Source organism: Trichechus manatus, unplaced genomic scaffold (genome assembly GCF_000243295.1).
Source record: "Trichechus manatus latirostris isolate Lorelei unplaced genomic scaffold, TriManLat1.0 scaffold00028, whole genome shotgun sequence".
Classification (NCBI taxonomy): domain Eukaryota; kingdom Metazoa; phylum Chordata; class Mammalia; order Sirenia; family Trichechidae; genus Trichechus; species Trichechus manatus.
The window spans coordinates 19,684,230-19,702,764 of NW_004443964.1; the positions used below are offsets into that span (position 1 = coordinate 19,684,230).

Below are 18,535 nucleotides of genomic sequence, written 5' to 3' on the forward strand. Positions count from 1 at the left end.
AGGCGGAGTTTGGAATACAGCTTCAAGTGGGGCATATATTAAAAATGTATGTTGTTTTCTAATGTGCTTGTATTTCTAACTTCCTTTTCTGTTTTCTCTTCTAGTCTGTTCTCTGGGGAGGCAGTGAGGGGCCGTGGAGCTGGCCTCGGCACCGGGAGAGGCTGGACTTCCTGTCTCTCTGTGCTGAATGGCTGCGATGGCGCCCGCTCTCACTGACGCAGCAGCTGAAGCACACCACATCCGGTTCAAACTGGCTCCCCCGTCCTCCACCTTGTCGCCTGGCAGTGCCGAAAATAACGGCAACGCCAATATCCTCATTGCTGCCAACGGAACCAAAAGAAAATCCATTGCTGCAGAGGATCCCAGTCTAGATTTCCGAAATAATCCTACCAAGGAAGACTTGGGAAAGCTGCAACCACTGGTGGCATCTTATCTTTGCTCCGATGTGACATCTGTTCCTTCAAAGGAGTCTTTGAAATTGCAGGGAGTTTTCAGCAAGCAGACAGTCCTTAAATCTCACCCTCTTTTATCGCAGTCCTATGAACTCCGAGCTGAGCTGTTGGGGAGACAGCCAGTCTTGGAGTTTTCCTTAGAAAATCTTAGAACCATGAATACTAGTGGTCAGACAGCTCTGCCACAACCACCTGTTAATGGGTTGGCTAAGAAATTGACTAAAAGTTCGACACATTCTGATCATGACAATTCCACTTCCCTCAATGGGGGAAAACGTGCTCTCACTTCATCTGCTCTCCAGGGAGGTGAAGTGGGGGGATCTGAATCTGGGGACTTGAAGGGGGGTATGACCAATTGCACTCTTCCACATAGAAGCCTTGATGTAGAACACACAACTATATATAGCAATAATAGCACTGCAAACAAATCTTCTGTAAATTCCATGGAACAGCCGGCACTTCAAGGAAGCAGTAGGTTATCACCTGGCATAGACTCCAGCTCTGACTTTGGGGGTGTCAAGTTAGAGGGTAAAAAGCCTCCCCTGTCTTCCATTCTTTTCAGTGCTTTAGATTCTGACACAAGGATAACAGCCTTACTGCGGCGGCAGGCTGATATTGAGAGCCGTGCCCGCAGGTTACAGAAGCGCTTACAGGTCGTGCAAGCCAAGCAGGTGGAGAGGCATATACAGCATCAGCTGGGTGGATTTTTAGAGAAGACTTTGAGCAAACTGCCAAATTTGGAATCCTTAAGGCCCCGGAGCCAGTTGATGCTGACTCGAAAGGCTGAAGCTGCCTTGAGAAAAGCTGCCAGTGAGACCACCGCTTCAGAGGGCCTCAGCAACTTCCTGAAAAGCGATTCCATTTCAGAAGAACTGGAGAGATTTACAGCCAGTGGCATAGCCAACCTGAGGTGCAGTGAACAGGCATTTGATTCAGATGTCACTGACAGTAGCTCAGGGGGGGAGTCTGATATTGAAGAGGAAGAACTGACCAGAGCTGATCCTGAGCAGCGCCATGTACCCCTGTGAGTAGAACCCGATGGGTAATGTCTTCGTGAGAAATGTTGGGGCCATGGAGAAAGATTTGGTGAATTCCCACTATGGAGAGAATGGAATTCTTTGTATATGGGTGCCTAGATTCCATTTGTCCTTTTCTTTCTAATTTTAGGTAGATGGCTGCATGTATCCGCTACTGAAAAAAATGGAAGATATTTCTGAGGCGGTGCTTTGTTGCTGTAGGCTAAAAGGTGTCATTCTTTATTAATAGGGGGAAAGTGTGCTAGTGCTGTCTTTTGGAGTAAATAATTGGATTTGAAACTGTGTATAGGACAGTTTTGTTGAGTTTTTCTGGCTCGATTGTTCAGATTTGATTTTACTAGTTGGGTACAAATGTTTAGTTGACCTAGTTAACTCTGCTGGAATTGATAGTTGCTTTTAGTTGAACCTGCAGCAGAGAACACACCCAGTCTTCAATTTTAACGAGATTTTCTTACATTTTAAGGACTAGCAATCAGAAAATGCTACAGAGTATTTCATAGGTTGTCTCCTAGCACGATCTGCTTTTACAACTTGATTCTCTTCCTAAAAGAGCCCATCTTTATCAGATTGGGATTTTATTTTCTCTCAGCTGAATTAAATGTGCTGACATATCTGGGGTAAATTCTTACTGGTTTTTCCAAATCTTTTGGTTTGAGAAAATACTACATAAACTCTTTGTGAGTGATATCCCAAATTGGCATGGTGGAACAGAGGTGCTTCACTCTTGTTTTTTCCTCCCAATCCTGCATTTATCTGCTGTATTAGACTTCTAAGAGGGAAACATGAGAAAGTTGGAAAAGAGGGACAGGGTAGTGGACTAGTAGGTCCACTTTCATTTCCTCTTTGGGTAGGGATGTTGTAAAGGCTGATTTATTCTAAAGAAGCCTGAAATGGGTGGATATGTTGGAACAGTAGGATTTTCCTTACATGTAGTAAAAAGGTGACTAAAATTTTCACACAGGAGTTTGGTAGTCAACAGCTATGCTTTTCAGCAGTAAATTTCCTGTTTTCTTGGATTTGTTTATATTATCCACGTGCACAGTATTATGAATCTGAATATGAAACTTTGTTTTATGTTTCTATTTAGAGGGGAAAAAATCTGGGTAATTTTTGCTGAATTTTCCTTTGTAGACCTGGTCACATGATCATGTGAGATAGTTCACTGTGCGCAGGGTTCCACTTCTGTACAGCTCAGATCTAAAGCAGATATATTTCAGAGACTTGCTTTTGTCTTCTGTTAAACGGATTAGTAAGTCAGCTTGCCAATATTTGTGGCGTTATCCACGCTGACTTTGCTGCATAAACCACTGCTTTTAAAAAATTTTGCTTAACATTAAATATTCTATGCTTAAAAGTAATTTCATGTAACATACTGTAGTTGAAGCATTTTAAATTGTATGGACTTATTTTGTGTATTTGAGAAAACCATCTAGAATATATTAGCTTATGTTTTCAGGAGACATTGTATTGAAAACATCTCTGAGTTTTGATAGTGTTGGTAAGTATTCTGACCCAGTGAAATCAAAATACCTGAGAGAACTTTTCTCATTCCACAGGATAATCTAGTAAATTGAAAAGACCTTTTAGTCCATTCACTACTTTGTTCTGGCATTCTTTTCACATAATAGTTTATTGATTGGCAGGTTGGCAGGATGTGAAGTATAAGGATAGCCAAGGGATCGTTTTAGGAAACTTGGGGAACGATTGAATCCTTTTGTAATGAAACTAACTAAATAATGCTTTAAAATTTTGAATTTCCATGCATCAGGTCATATTAAAGTAAGGAAAATGTGGACATTTAAAGTATTGTCAAGTAAATATATTTTTGCACATTATGCTATAGTTGAGTTTAAATTAAAACCACTAATAATGCAAAAATATTTTGAACTTTTAGGGTTCTTACTGAACAAGGTCACCAGATTGACTGTTAAGACTGGTATTTAGCCAGCTGTTTTGCTGACCTACTGAGTATTTGAAAGGTTTTTAGCAATTGGCCAGACAATGAGGGTGGAGGCATTGCTTTAATTAAAACGGGGTGGTGGTGGGGTTGGGTTGGGGGGAGAGAGAAGCAAGTTCTTTTGACTCAGAAGCTTTTTCCTTGTGACTTAATAGCTGTTGCTGTCGAGTCGATACCAACTCATAGTGAACCCTATAAGACAGCCTAGAACTGCCCCGTAGGATTTCTAAGGAGCAGCTGGTATATTCGAACTGTCAGCCTTTTTGGTTAGCAGCTGAGCTCCTAACTGCTACACCACCAGAGCTCCTGTGACCTGATAGTCCCTCCCAAATCTCATAACCACATTGGTAGTTTCAGCACTAGAATTAGAAATTAGTTAACTCTTTGGGAGCTTGACCCAGTTGGTGACTTTTCAGGTTTGTTTTTAATTTTTTCCCCTTCCAGTAGCCTGTTAAATATTTCACTCCTTTTCTAAAGTACCTCCGCCAGAGATAAAAACCAGTTGCTGTTAAGTTGATTCCAAAAGAATGCGACCCCATGTGTGTCAGAGTAGAACTGTGCTCCTAGGGTTTTCAGTGGCTGATTTTTCGGAAGTAGATCGCTGGACCTTTTTTTCCTGAGGTACCTTAGGTATATTCAAACCTCCAGCCTTTCGGTTAGCAGCTGAGTGTGTTATCCGTTTGCACCACCTGATACATAAGCCCGTTGCCATTGAGTCGATTCTGACTCATGGTGACTCTGTAGGACAGAGTAGAACTGCTGGGGCTTGATTTAGTCTAGGCAGCTGTGATGAAAATATTTAGTAAAGGCAAATGTTGGAATGAGTTGTTTTAAAATGAGATTGCTTAAATTACAAGTGGATCATTTTGTGGAACCTGCAAGCCCTTCACTAAGAATTCAGTTGTTTTTTCTTCTTTTTTTACCTCCAGGAGGAAGCACAATGACCCATTTTAAGTCCTAGGTATATGCTAGTGGTAGCCGAATGATTGATTTTTATATGATGATAAATTTTTGGTGAATTGTATGTTTGTCATTGTATTATACCTTACAGTTAGTAAACTGTATAATGCAAAATGAGATATGTTAGGGAAGTTGTTTCCTTTTTTCTTGGTTAATTTACTTTTTTGGTTAATTATATGTTTAGTTTAAGACTGCTACACCTTTTTGTTCTAAACTCTTGGAAGAATCTTCCTAAAATGTTTCACTGTCTTGGTACAGTGAATATGTAACTGTTTCTTTGAAAATTCTGTACTAGGGTTTGTTGTGACATCCTTTGTCATTGTTTAGTAACATCACTGTCAAGGGTATAAGAATTTAAACAGAACATCTTAAATTCATGGGACTAACAAGGAAGCTGCATGTTTCAATAAATACCATAATGTTTGATTCTTTTTAAAAAAAGTTATTGTAAAATATGCATAACAAAAAACTTGCCATTTTAATCATGTTGAAGTGTACAGTTCAGTGACGTTGATTACATTCACCATGTGCAACCATTCATAATGCTTAATCCTTAATTCTAGAAATAGAAATAAATACATTCAATGATCTTGTGTGTAATGTAACTGTGTTCTCTTTTTCTTCACTTTAGTTTTTTTTTTTTTAATTCCTCCTGCTTTTTTCCCCCTCTAAGAGTTCTTTCCCGTCCTGCTATTTTACTGTGAATTCTTGGACCTGCTTCTCATTTTGTTAAATTTAGTTTTCATTTTCTTGGCCCTTGTGCTTATAAATTTCTATAGTAAGTATTTGCTGTTAAGAAAATAACACTTTTTCCAGATATTCTCTTAAATGTGCTCTTAGATTAAGTCAGATCAGCAGCGTTCAGGGTACCTGGACCACATTATGTAGGTCTCTTTGCCCTAGAATAATTATTATTACTATTTTTCTGAACTGTTCTCTGTTGTTTCACCATAGAATATACTTAGGGTCAGTCTAAGAAATAATCCCATAACACCTTTTATTGTGACTACTAAAATATTGTTGAGGATGTTGTTCTTTGTATTACACAGTGCCTTCTTAATAAGGACCCCAGGGAAAAAGATGTGCAGCCAAGAATAATAATTTTTTTCTAAGCTTTTAGTCAGTTTTTATTAGCTGGATGCTATGATTTGTGTTGTTTACTAGATTTCAGTTTCCTTGTTGGTTTTGGAAGTTTAAAGCCAAGCTTGTAGGTCTTTTTGTTTTATCCTTTGAAAGCCATGTTCTTGGCTTCATTTTGTCCCCCTATTCTTGTTTTACTTTTCATGCTTTTGTTGCTGGTATAATTTTTGCTAAACTGTGTTTTGTCTGATAGCCTCCTGAAGTCTGTTCCAGATCAGAGTTAAGTATAAATACAGTATAGATACACAGTTCAGTAACACTAAAGCATTTATTTGAATTTTGCATCGTCTTGATTGCAGTAACTTTCCTTTACTTACGGAGAACTGCACCCTCTCAGAGTTAAGACCTAAAGGAATAATGAATTACTGGGTGTTTGTAGATTTTTACTTGTTAGGTACTCTGGAATGTTTTATGTTGCAGCTTCTACTTGAATTTGTTAAGTATACGCAGGTGCTGTTGCAAAGGTGGAAATCAAATTGATTTGTCCTTTCACAGAATGATGGAGTAGAAGGAACATTATTAGACAGGAGACCTAAGTTCTAACCCTTCTCTGCTACTAATTAGCTATATAGACTAATCATGTAATCACCTTTCTCTTAAAAAGAGGGAATTGGATCAGATAATCTGTAGGACTCAAACTGCTTTGAAATATGAGTATATATTTATTTTAAATAACATTGATGGGGCTGTTCTTAGCAGCATATTTTGCTTTTGGGGAAGCTGAGGCAAAAGTCCCAGTAAGTCACTGGTGTAACTTGAAACAAGACAGATTTCTTGACTTTAACTTAGAGCTTTGATTCTTTCACTGCCCCAGCTTCTTTATTTTTTTCATGGTTCATTAAAATGATTATTGTATTTTTTTGATACATTATGTGAGAATAATTCCATTGTGTTTTTATACAAATTATTTTAAATCTGAGTAAAGTTTTCACTTGCTGAGCACCTTTGATTTAATGCTTCTTTTCTGCCAGCCTGCACGTGACTTCCAGTGGCAGAAATAGGAACTTCTGTCATTTCGCCGTACTCCCTTCCTCTTTTTTTCCTGAGAAGATATGTAGGTAGTAAAAATTATCTTTAGTCCTTCTTAGGGGTTTCTGGAAGAAGAAAGTTAAGCTGTAGGAATTGGGGGTTACCCATTTGCTGCAGATGTAATTGCTACAGATGTTTTCTGTTGCCTTGTGACTGGTGTTTTCATTCTCGAAAGTTGAGTAGAAGTGCTCTTTTATGGTAGTCTTAGTCAGATAATAAGTACTTACTGAATGAATAAATGTGTAGGGCACAAGAGATGCCATGGGTGAATAAACTGAGGCTCTGTCCTCAAGGAGTTTATAGTTTTGAAGGGGAGTGGAGACATAGTAAGACCAAGATAGATAATTAGTGCATAGTAATATAAGGTAAATGCTGAAAGATACAAATGAATAGGAGGAGATTACAACTAGTTGATGGGCTTGGGAAAAAAGGGTATTAGAAATGAGCGTTAAAGAGTGGCTAGGATTTTGATAGTTTCCTTTTTTGGGTGTGTGGCCTACTGATATAGGTCAGTACAGGTAGAAGGCACAGCATACACGGAGAGGACAGAGGCTGAAGGCATGGGGCTTTGATGGCTAGAAGTGGGGATATGTTGGAGACCTAGTAGTATAGGTAAGAGGTGATAAATAAACAGCGTAAAAAGGGAAAGAGAGAATTCCCGAGATGATACAGGCGTAGAATTAATGGAACTTACAAACAGTGGATGTGTGGGGGCAGTAAAGCAGGGATCATCATAGATGATTGAAGTTTCAAGCCTGAGTACCACAAGTATAGATGGTGACCAGTAGCAAACATTTCAGTACCCAGTTTGTAAAATAACCCTAATAGCTCATGAGGGTCCGGGTTCTTTATTAGAGTCTTAAAAACAAAGGTTTCTTTATGCCTTACAAGTTCCAGCAGGTGTTAAAAAATGCTATTAGTTATTTACCTTCTAGATAATCCTACATAAGCAAAAGGGAGGAGTTGATCTGTACAGAGAGATCGCAGAGCCTTACGTTATGGAGTTAATCAGTTAATGAAATCTTTATTGAATGCCTGCTGTGTGCTGGGATGCTAGGGGTATAGTAGTGAGTTAGACATAGTCCCTACCCTCATGGGGTATATAGGTTAGAAAGAGAGATTAATTACTTAAGCAAATAGTCACATAGATAATGGTATACTTAAAATTGTTATGAGTGCCACAGACCCAACATTCAGAGTGCTCTGAGGGTGACTATCAGGAACACTTAAGATAGGATGAAGATATCATGGAGAGTCTTCTGAGGAAGTGACATATAGGTTGATAACTGAAAGATGATAAGAAATTGGTGGGGAAGAAGAACTAGTGTGTATTACAGACTGAGGAAATAGCATATGCTGAAGCCCTGGGACTGGAAGGTGCTTGATGCGTTCAAGGAACAGAGCAAAATGTAGTGTATTTAAGAGGAATAGAGTGGTGGGAAATAAGGCTAGAGAGGTAGTTAGAGGCCAGATTCATACAGGTGGCCTTGTAGGTCATAGTAAGGCTTAAAATTTTATTGTGAAATGATTTACAGGGTTTATTCATGATTAGATTTTTTTTTAAAAGACCCCTCTTATTGTGTGGTGAGTGGGGTGGAGGTGGACTTAGGGAGATCAGTTAGGCTGTTGCAGTAGGTCAGGAAAGAGAATGGTGGACTCAGCCAATTAGCAAGAGAATTGGATACTGGAGTTAGAGTGACTCGGACTTGTGAATGAGTGGATGGGGTAAATGGGTGGTGAGGGAGAGGGAAGAGAGATGCTAAGCATGATTCTCAGACTTTTGGCAGTAGTAACTAGATTGGATAGATTTGCTATAATAAAAAAGGAGCAGGTAGATGGGATAGGAGGGTGGTGGACGTTAAGTAATTTTGATTTAAACATTTTCTGTAGTTGGGTATGCCCAAAGGGTCTGATTTTATTTATAAAGTATCCTGACAGGCTTTCATCAGCATGATAAATTATTTTACTAGGAAAGGAAGAGCTTGGAGCTGCATTCTGTTACAAATAAATAGTACTTTAATTTTTTTCCCCACCCTTTTCCTAAACAAAGACCAAAATGGACTAGATTATTTTGCAAGCTGGGCAAAAATTCATGCCTAACTCATGTCTTTTCATGTCTACTAGTGCTTTCACTTTTTTCTGTTTTCCGTTGTATATCATGGAAAATTATATCCACATATTCAGTGTAAAGAAAGCCTTGAGTTTCTAGAAATTTGAACCAAAGGGCTCCGTATATACATAAAGAGTCGTTAGCTGCTGTGCAGTCACCCTCTGGCTCATGGTGACCCTGTGCACAGTGAGCTTGGTCCTGTGAATCAGACCATTGTGATCCATAGGGTTTTCAGTGACTGATTTTCAGAAGTAGATTGCCTGGCCTTTCTATTAGTCTGTCTTAGTCTGGAAGCAGCACTGAAACCTGTTCAGCATCATAGCAACACACAAACCTCCACTGACGGATGGTGGGTGCACATGAGGTGCATTGGCGAGGGTCTCCCACATGGAAGACAAGAATTCTACCACTGAACCACTGGTGCCCCCACATAAAGAGTAAATCTTACTGATTTTGATTCCCAATAAATAAGGCTTTGGGGCAGCTTTAACCTATCTGTTTGATTTTATATTTGTGTAATTGTTAAGAAACATTTTTGCACCAAAGTGATAAACGCAGTTGCTTTGAAATCAGTTTAAATCTGTTGAAAATGTGTGGAGAGTCTGTTCCTCAAACAGAATATACCGAAACAGTTACTCTTACATTGTAAATGTTGTGGATTGTTCTGACAAGCTATTTAGTAGCCTTGTAGCAACTCTGTAGATTACATTCAGAACTCATTTAAGAGAATTTGTGGAGAAAATTATTTCTTGGAGGAAATGGGGCGACTGAGGAATGGCAACCAGGGAGAGGTAATACTCATTTTAAGTCATTTTCTTAATAAGGTATTTTACTTTTCCCTAGTAGAATAACCAAGGAATTGACTAACTTATATGTGTGGTGATGATTTTCCTTTTTTTGTATTTATTTTCATTTTTTCTCCATATAAAAATTTATACATACATTGTTATGTGACTCTAATTGTTCTACCCATACTGTGACAACACCCTCCTTCTTTCCACCCCTGATTCCCCATGTCCATTCAACCAGCTCCTAACCCTCTCTGCCTTCGAACCTCACCTCCAGACAGAAGCTGTCTGTTTACTCTCTTGTATCTACTTGAGCTAAGAGGCATACTCCTCACAAGTATCACTTTATGTCCCACATTCCAGTCCAGTCCCTGTCTGAAGAGTTGGCTTCGGAAATTGTTTTAGTTCTGGGCTGATAGAGAATCCGGGGGCCATGCTTTCTGGGGTCCCTCCAGTCTCAGTCAGACCATTAAGTTGGTCTTCTTACTAGAATTTGAGTTCTGCACCCCACCTTTCTCCTGCTCCATCCGGGACTCTGCTGTGTTCCCTGTCAGGGCAGTCATTGGTGGTAGCTGGGCACCGTCTCGCTCTTCTGGTCTCAGGCTGATGGAATCTCTGGTTTATGTGGCCCTTTCTGTCTCTTGGGCTAATACTTTCCTTGTGTCTTTGGTATTCTTTATTCTCCTTTACTCCAGGTGGTTGGGACCAACTGATGTATCTTAGATGGCCACTTGGAAGCTTTTAAGACCCCAGACACCGCTCGCCGAAATAGGATACAGAACATTTTCTTAATAAGCTTTGTTATGCCAGTTGACCTAGATGTCCCCTGAAAGCATGGTCCCCAGACCCCTACCCCTGCTACTCTGTCCCTTTAAGTGTTTGATTGTATTCAGGAAACTTCTTAGCTTTGGTTCAGTCCAGTTGTGCTGATTTCCCCTGTAGTGTGTGCTGTCCTTCCCTTCAGCTAGGATAATTCTTATCTACTCTCTAGTTAGTAAATAACCCTCACCCTACCTCCCCACCCTCATAACCATCAAAGAATGTTTTCTTCTGTGTTTAAACCTTTTCTTGAGTTCTTATAATAGTGGTCTTATACAATATTTGTCCCTCTGTAACTGACTAAATTCACTCAGCCTAATGCCCTCCAACTTCTTCCACGTTATGTTTCACAGCTTCATCGTTGTTCTTTATCATTGGGTAGTATTCCATCATGTCGATACACCATAATTTGTTTATCCATTCGTCCGTTGATGGGCACCTAGGTTGTTTCCATCTTTTTGCTATTGTGAACAGTGCTGCAATGAACATGGGTGTGCATATATCTATTCGTGTGGCGGCTCTTATTTCTCTAGGATATATTCCAAGGAGCGGGATTGTTGGATCATTTGGTACTTCTATTTCTAGCTTTTGAAGGAAGCGCCAAATCGATTTCCAAACTGGTTGTACCATTTTACATTCCCGCCAACAGTGTCTAAGTGTTCCAGTCTCTCCACAACCTCTCCAACATTTATTATTTTGTGTTTTTTGGATTAATGCTAGCCTTGTTGGGGTGAGATGATATCTCATTGTAGTTTTGATCTGCATTTCTCTAATGGCTAATGATCGTGAGCATTTCTTCATGTGTTTGTTAACTGCTGAATGTCTTCTTTGCCGAAGTGCCTGTTCATATTCTTTCCCCATTTTTTAATTGGGTTATTTGTCTTTTTGTTGTTGAGGTTTTGCAGTGTCTTGTAGATTTGAGAGATTAGACGCTGATTGGATTTGTTGTAGCCAAAAAAATTTTTTCCCAGTCTGTAGGTTGTCTTTTGACTCTTTTGGTGAAGTCTTTTGATGAGCATAAGTGTTTGGTTTTTAGGAACTCCCATGTATCTAGTCTCTCTTTTGGTGCTTGTGCACTGTTACTTATGGTTCGTATTGCGTTTATGTGATGTATTAGGGCTCTTTCTTCCATCATCTTCATCGTTTTTGATTTTATGTTTAAGTCTTTGATCCATTTTAAGTTAGTTTTTATGTATGGTGTGAGGTATGGGTCTTGTTTCAGTTTTTTGCACATAGATATCCAGTTCTGCCAGCACCGTTTGTTAAAGAGACTGTCTTTTCCCCAATTAACGGACTTTGGGCCTTTGTCAAATATCGGCTGCTTGTAGGTGGATGAATTTATGTCTGGATTCTCAATTCTGTTCCATTGGTCTGTGTATCTGTTATTGTACCAGTACAGGCTGTTTTGACTACCGTGGCGGTATAATAGGTTTTAAAATCAGGTAGTGTGAAGCCTCCCACTTTGTTCTTCTTCTTGAGTAATGCTTTACTTACTCGGGGCCTCTTATCTTTCCATATGAAGGTGGTGATTTGTTTCTCCATCTCACTAAAAAATGCCAGTGGAGTTTGGATCAGGATTGCATTGTATCTGTAGATTGCTTTGGGTAGAACTGACATTTTCACAATGATGGGTCTACCTATCCATGAGCAAGGTATGTTTTTCCACTTATGCAGGTCTCTTTGGGTTTCTTGCAGTAGTGTCTTGTCGTTTTCATTGTATAGATCTTTATGTCTCTGGTTAGATTTATTCCTAAGTATTTTATCTCCTTGGGGGCTGTTGTAAATGGTATTGATTCGGTGATTTCCTTTCCGAGGTTCTCTTTGTTGGTGTAAAGGAATCCAACTGATTTTTGTATGTTTTTCTTCTATCCTGAAACTTTGCTGAAATATTCTGTTAGTTCTGGTAGTTTTCTTATGGATTCTTTGGGGTTTTCTGTGTATAAGATTATATCATTTGCAAATAGAGATACTTCTTGCCTACCAATTTGGATGCCCTTTATTTCTTTTTCTAGTCTAATTGCTCTGGCTAGGACCTCCAGCACAATGTTGAGTAAGAGTGGTGATAAAGGGCATTCTTGTCTGGTTCACGTTCTGAAGGGGAATGCTTTCAAAGTCTCTCCATTTAGGATGATGTTGGCTGTTGACTTTGTATAAATGCCCTTAATTATATTGAGGAATTTCCCTTCTGTTCCTATTTTGTTGAGAGTTTTTATCATGAATGGGTGTTTGGACTTTGTCAAATGCCTTTTCTGCATGGATTGATAGATCATGTGGTTCTTGTCTTTTGTTTTATTTATGTGATGGATTACGTTGGTTGTTTTTCTAAATGTTGAACCATCCCTGCATACCTGGTATAAATCCTACTTGGTCATGATGGATTTTTTTTTTTGATACGTTACTGAATTCTTTTGGCTAGAATTTTGTTGAGGGTTTTTGTGTCAATGTTCTTGAGGGATATTGGTCTGTAATTTTCTTTTTTCGTGGTGTCTTACCTAGTTTTGGTATCAGGGTTATGCTGGTTTCACAGAATGAGTTTGGGAGTATTCCATCTTTCTGTGCTCTGAAATACCTTTAGTAATGTGTTAACTCTTACCTGAAAGTTTGGTAGAATTCTCCAGTGAAGCTGTCAGAGCCAGGGCTTTTTTTGGTTGGGAGTTTTTAAATTACCTTTTCAATCTCTTCTGTTATGGGTTTATTGTTCTACCTCTGTTTGTGTTAGTTTAGGTAGGTAGTGAGTTTCTAGAAATTCGTCCATTTCCTCTAGGTTTTCAACTTTGTTAAAGTACAGTTTTTCATAGTATTCTGTTATGATTCTTTTATTTTCAGTTGGGTCTGTTGTGATATCATCCATCTCATTTCTTATATGGGTTATCTCCTTCCTCTCCTGTTTTTTTTTTTTTTTTTTTTTTTTTTTTAAATCAATTTTGTTGATCTTTTCAAAGAACCAGCTTTTCGTCTTGTTAACGGTTTCAATTGTTTTTCTATTTCATTTAATTCTGCTCTAATTCTTATTATTTCCTTTCTTCTGGCGCCTGAGGACTTCTTTTGCTGCTCTCTTTCTGCTTGTTCCAGTTGTAGGGTTAATGTTTTGATTATGGCCCTTTCTTATTGGATATGTGGATTTATTGCTCTAAACTGACCTCTGAGCACTGCTTTTGTTGTGTCCCAAAGGTTCTGGTAGGATGTGTTTTCATTCTCATTTGATTTTATGAATTTCTTTATTCCATCCTTAATTTCTTCTATAACCCAGTCGTTTTTGAGCAAGGTGTTGTTCAGTTTCTATGTGTTTGATTTTTTTTCCTTGCTTTTTCTGTTGTTGATTTCTACTTTTATGACTTTATGGTCAGAAAAGATGCTTTGTAATAATTTGATGCTTTGGTTTTTGTTAAGGCTTGCTTTATGGCCTAATATGTGGTCTATTCTGGAGAACGTTCCATGTGCATTGGAAAAGAAAGTACACTTGGCTGCTGTTGGGTGGAGTGTTCGGTGTATGTCTGTGAGATCAAGTTGGTTGATTGTAGCATTTAGCTCTTCCGTATCTTTGTAGAGCTTCTTTCAGGATGTTCTCTCCTTCACAGAAGGTGGTGTGCTGAAGTCTCCTACTACTGTTGCGGAGCTGTCTATCTGTCCTTTCAGTGCTGTTAGAGTTTGCTTTATGTATTCTGGAGCCCTGTCGTTGGGTGCGTAAATATTTATTACAGTTGTATCCTCCTGGTGTATTGACCCTTTAAGCATTATATAGTGTCCTTTCTTATCCTTTGTGGTGGATTTTACTTGAATGTCTATTTTGTCAGCGATTAATATTGCCACTCCTGCTCTTTTTTGAGTGTTGTTTGCTTGATATATTTTTGTCCATCCTTTGAGTTTTAGTTTATTTGTGTCTTTAAGGTGTGTCTCTTGTAGGCAGCATATAGACGGGTTGTGTTTTTTTATCCAGTCTGCCACTCTCTGTCTCTTTATTGCTGCATTTAGTCCGTTTACATTCAGCGTAATTATTGATAGGTAGGAGTTTAGTGCTGTCATTTTGATGTCTTTTTTTGTGTATTGTTCACAGTTTCTTTGTTCCAGTTAATTTTCTGTGGTGTGTTGTTTTTCTTTAAGTGTTTTCTTTTCATGTTTTTCATTGTTGTTGATTTTGGGTTTGCTGAGTCTTTATATTTTTCTAGTTTTTTATTTTGACTTGCAGTATTGTTAGTTTCCTTTGTGGTTACCTTAATATTTACCCCTATTTTTCTAAGTTTATACCACTCTTTTATTTCTTTGTATCGCCTTGACTTCCTCTGCATATGAAAAATCTATGTCTACATTTAAGTCCCTCTTTTTTGTTTCAGTGTTGTCATCTTTTACGTATTGACATGTTTCCCTATTTTCAGTGTTTTAGTTTTGATTTACTTTTGTGACTTCCCTATCTGTGTTAATATCTGGTTGTTCTGTCCTGTATTCTGGTCTTGGGTTGTTATCTGATGTTACTGATTTTCTAACCGGAGGACTCCATTTAGTATTTCTTGTAATTTTGTTTTGGTTTTTGCAAATTACCTAAACTTCTGTTTATCTGGAAATGCCCTGATTTCACCATCATATTTGAGAGACAGTTTTTGTATATGTCATCCCATTGCCTTCTTGCCTGCATGGTTTCTGCTGAGTAGTCTGAGGTTATTCTTATTGACTCTCCTTTGTAGATGACTTTTTGTTTATCCCTAACTGCTTTTAAAATTCTCTCTTTATCTTTGGTTTGTGGTGACCATTTTCTTCCTCACCCCTTAATCCCTGTTTCCTATTTGTTCTTTTGGTACTTGAGAGATGCATCCTGGGAACATCTTAAACTGAGGGAAACAGACCTTAGAATCTTTGGGACTAAATTAGTCTGAAACCTGGGAGACCACACAGAGCTCAGCGAGGAATTTGACTGAGCTGATTTGGGTGAGCTGTGAAACAACCTTCATAGCCAACTTTGCTTTATCAGACAACAGAGTTGAGACATGTTGATAGGGAAATAATAATGGCCTACATTTGTTGAATGTTTTGTGTGAGGCAGTGCTGTAAGAGTTTTATGTGGATTAATCTATTTAATCCTTACAACAATACAATGAGGAAGATACTGTATTATTATCCTAATTTTACAGACTCAGACTGAGGAATGGAAAGTTTAAGTAACTTGCTTAATGTTACAAGCTAATAAGAAACAAAGTATTAATCTAGGCTATTTACCCAGAGCCTGGGCATAAATACTTGATAGATTAGTGGAAACAGAATCAAATTGCCCTTCAGACTTGGTTGAAAAGAGCTCTACTAAACATGTAAATTTAACTTTATGTTCAGGAGAATTTACAGTAATATAAATTAATTTGGCAATATATATTTTGAAGAAAGGTATGATGGTCTGTATCTTAACCAGATATTCCCTTAAGTCTGTAATATCTTCTGATTTCCTTTGTGTCTAAAAGTTGGATGGGCTAGGCAGAGAGAGGTGTTCTGCCAAGGCAGATAGCAGGTAAGAAGCAGCTGGGGTGGTAGGGAAGGAAACAAAGGAATTTACATTTTTGATCACACCGTCCATACGTTAGATGGTTTACATTTGGAATATTTTTCAAAACACACATATAATGAAGGTGATATCCTCATTTTACAGTTGAGACTGTAACCAAAACCTGTTGCTGTCGAGTCAGTTCCAACTCATAGTGACCCTATAGGACAGAGTAGAACTGGCCCATAGGGTTTCTAAGGAGCGGCTGGGGGATTCGAACTGCTGACCTTTTGATTAGCAGCTGTAGCTCTTAACCACTGCACCACCAGGGCTCTGAACTATAGATATGTTTGCTTGAGGTCATGAAGATAGAAGCCAGTTCTTTCTGTTTTTCTCCTGGAACTGACTGGAAGGGAGCAGAAAGAAGATTCTGTTTCAAGAAATGCAACAGCCTGAAGGCACATGGCTTTTCTTGTTTACAGTAGCTCCTTCAGACAGCTCTTAGATGGCACAGTACACTGGTGGGCGTGGCATTGATCATGAGGGTTGTTGGGAAGGTTAAATAATTTTTCTCTGCTGTATTAATAATTCAGAGAAAGACTAATTTCATAATTTCTTCCCAGCATATGGTTAAATTAAAACCGTTTGTGCCACCCAGGGCCCTGCGCCTTGTGCTTACAACTGATATATATGTGAATTATAAGCGTATACTTAGTGTTTATTAAACAGTTTCTGTTAAATCTAGAACATGAAAGAATACAGTTGCAATTGAAGAATATTCTGATTGACCCATTTGTTCTGAACTTGTGTTATTTCAGTGTCTGAGTTCTTAGGAAGTTTATGATTAACATTTATGTCTTACTTTTATTGATTTGCTAATCCCCAGAAAACCTGAAGGATGAACTGTAGATTATTATTTTTCTTAGCATTTGTAAGGTTAGTACTAAAGAAGAAGCAGTATAAAATATAGAGTTCTGGAGAACTGTTGAAAGTGTTTAATTTTATCTTTTAATCTTCCCATGCTAACTTCTTCACTTTTAAAATCTGGATTACACACCTTTTTGAAAAATGTTGCTTGTTGCTTTGTAATGATAGAATCAGGCTGATGATGGGAAGGGCTATTGTCACTATCACTGTTAGGCATACTGTCCGTTTTGCTGAGGTGTGCTAAGCAGCCAGGTGACCCACCACATGACCCACTGTGTAGCTCACATTGGCTGCATTTCCACAGGGAGTCTGCAGAGTTAGTGGCAGAGCTGCAGCAGTCTGCCCACTTGTTTCTGTCATGAGGCAACCTGATGCCAGTGTGTGCGCCTGAAGAACTGTTTTATTTAGCGGTTTATTTTTTTGCCGTGTTCCACTGAACGTAAGTTTATGCTGTTATGAACGGAGTCTGAGGGTAGGGTGTAATGAGAGTGAAGGCAAAGGCCTGTAAGAGGTAGGTATCCTAATTTTGTCTAATAAAGCTGTGGTTGGAGTGTTATGTTTGGCAGTAAATCTCTCTAATGAAAAACAGCTATCCTACTAAAAAAAGCAATAAGAAAGTTTTTTTTTTCCTGTTTCTTTCCCAGAAACAATTGATTAAAAACTATTGTAGATATGTAAAGTTTACTTATATAGAACAAATAAAGTGCTTATTGCCTTTTGACACTGTCAGATATTAAAGGCAGAATTTCAGTTATTGCCTTTTAGATGCATAAAGTTAACATAATTGAATTGATTCATTTAGTTGCCTTTATAGAATTTTACTTTGAGAATGGAAAGATCTGGGAGTTTTTATAGAAAATTTTTTTTCTTCAGCTCTTGAGAGTTTTCGGCTGAGTTGCTGCAACCGCTGTTTCTCTAGATTTCCAACTGGGTGAATATGTTTTTCTTTTTAAACTGGCACTCCCCCAGCACATTTTTCCAGCACGTATTCTTCGGGCACACCCTATGCATTGTGGATTTAGCCAGGTTTTTATTCACAAGGCTGGAAGACAGGCTGGTTTTCTCTTTATAAGATGAAAGAGTGAAGCTTGCTTAAGACTCATTTTTGCCCCTACCTGGATGTATTTGAAATTGATCTCTTATGCAAATACATTCAAGCAATCATAGCAATAATTTGACTTGGAAGTATCAGTAGAAAGGCTAATTTTGTATTTGAGAATGTTTGCTTGGCGTAGTGATTGTCCTCTCAATGAGAATTCTCTTAATTTGTTCTAAGCAATAACTTGATAGTAAATAAGTCTCAGACAAGAGTTGAGAGTTGTGAAGTGACCTTGAAATTTGCAAGATAAGTGTACATTCAAGAAGTTTACATGATAGGTGCATAGTTGATTTTACGTTAGGTGGGGGAGGTTGTTATTTTCATCAATGTCCAAAGCAATGTTAGATGATTCAAGCTTCCATGGTTTGATCTAAATAGAGAGTATGATTCTATCACCATAGGAGATAAACCCGTTGCCATGGAGTCAATTCTGACTCATAGTGGCCGTATAGGACAGAGCAGAACTGCTGATGGATTTGAACTGCCCACATTTTGGTTAGCAGCTGAGCTCTTAACCACTGTACCACCAGGGCTCCACTATATGAGATAAATGTCCTTAATTTCATCCGTGAATGATAACTTGTTAAGATTTACTGGCCTGTGTTATCGAATGTAAGGGTAAGGTACAGAAATTGCTCTCAGGTATTTCCTAGCAGGTCAACCTTCAAAGAGCTGTAGCTTATGTTCCTTTAATAGCTATTCTTTCAACAGTGATAAGAGGAATTAGTATAGTAGATAGTCTGAACAGAAACT

At 38.4% G+C, this 18,535-nt stretch overlaps 1 protein-coding gene across 2 annotated transcripts in view; it reads left to right on the forward strand.

The window, feature by feature from the left end:
- The window catches only part of KANSL1 (KAT8 regulatory NSL complex subunit 1), a 184,066-nt gene that overhangs the window by 48,192 nt on the left and 117,339 nt on the right, over window positions 1–18,535 (forward strand). For both annotated transcript variants that reach the window (XM_004374250.2, XM_023729392.1), the window contains one exon: window positions 105–1,476. In XM_004374250.2, the coding sequence (XP_004374307.1) occupies window positions 188–1,476 (1,289 nt within the window). In that variant the 5' untranslated portion in view covers window positions 105–187. The remainder of the gene's footprint in view (window positions 1–104; window positions 1,477–18,535) is intronic.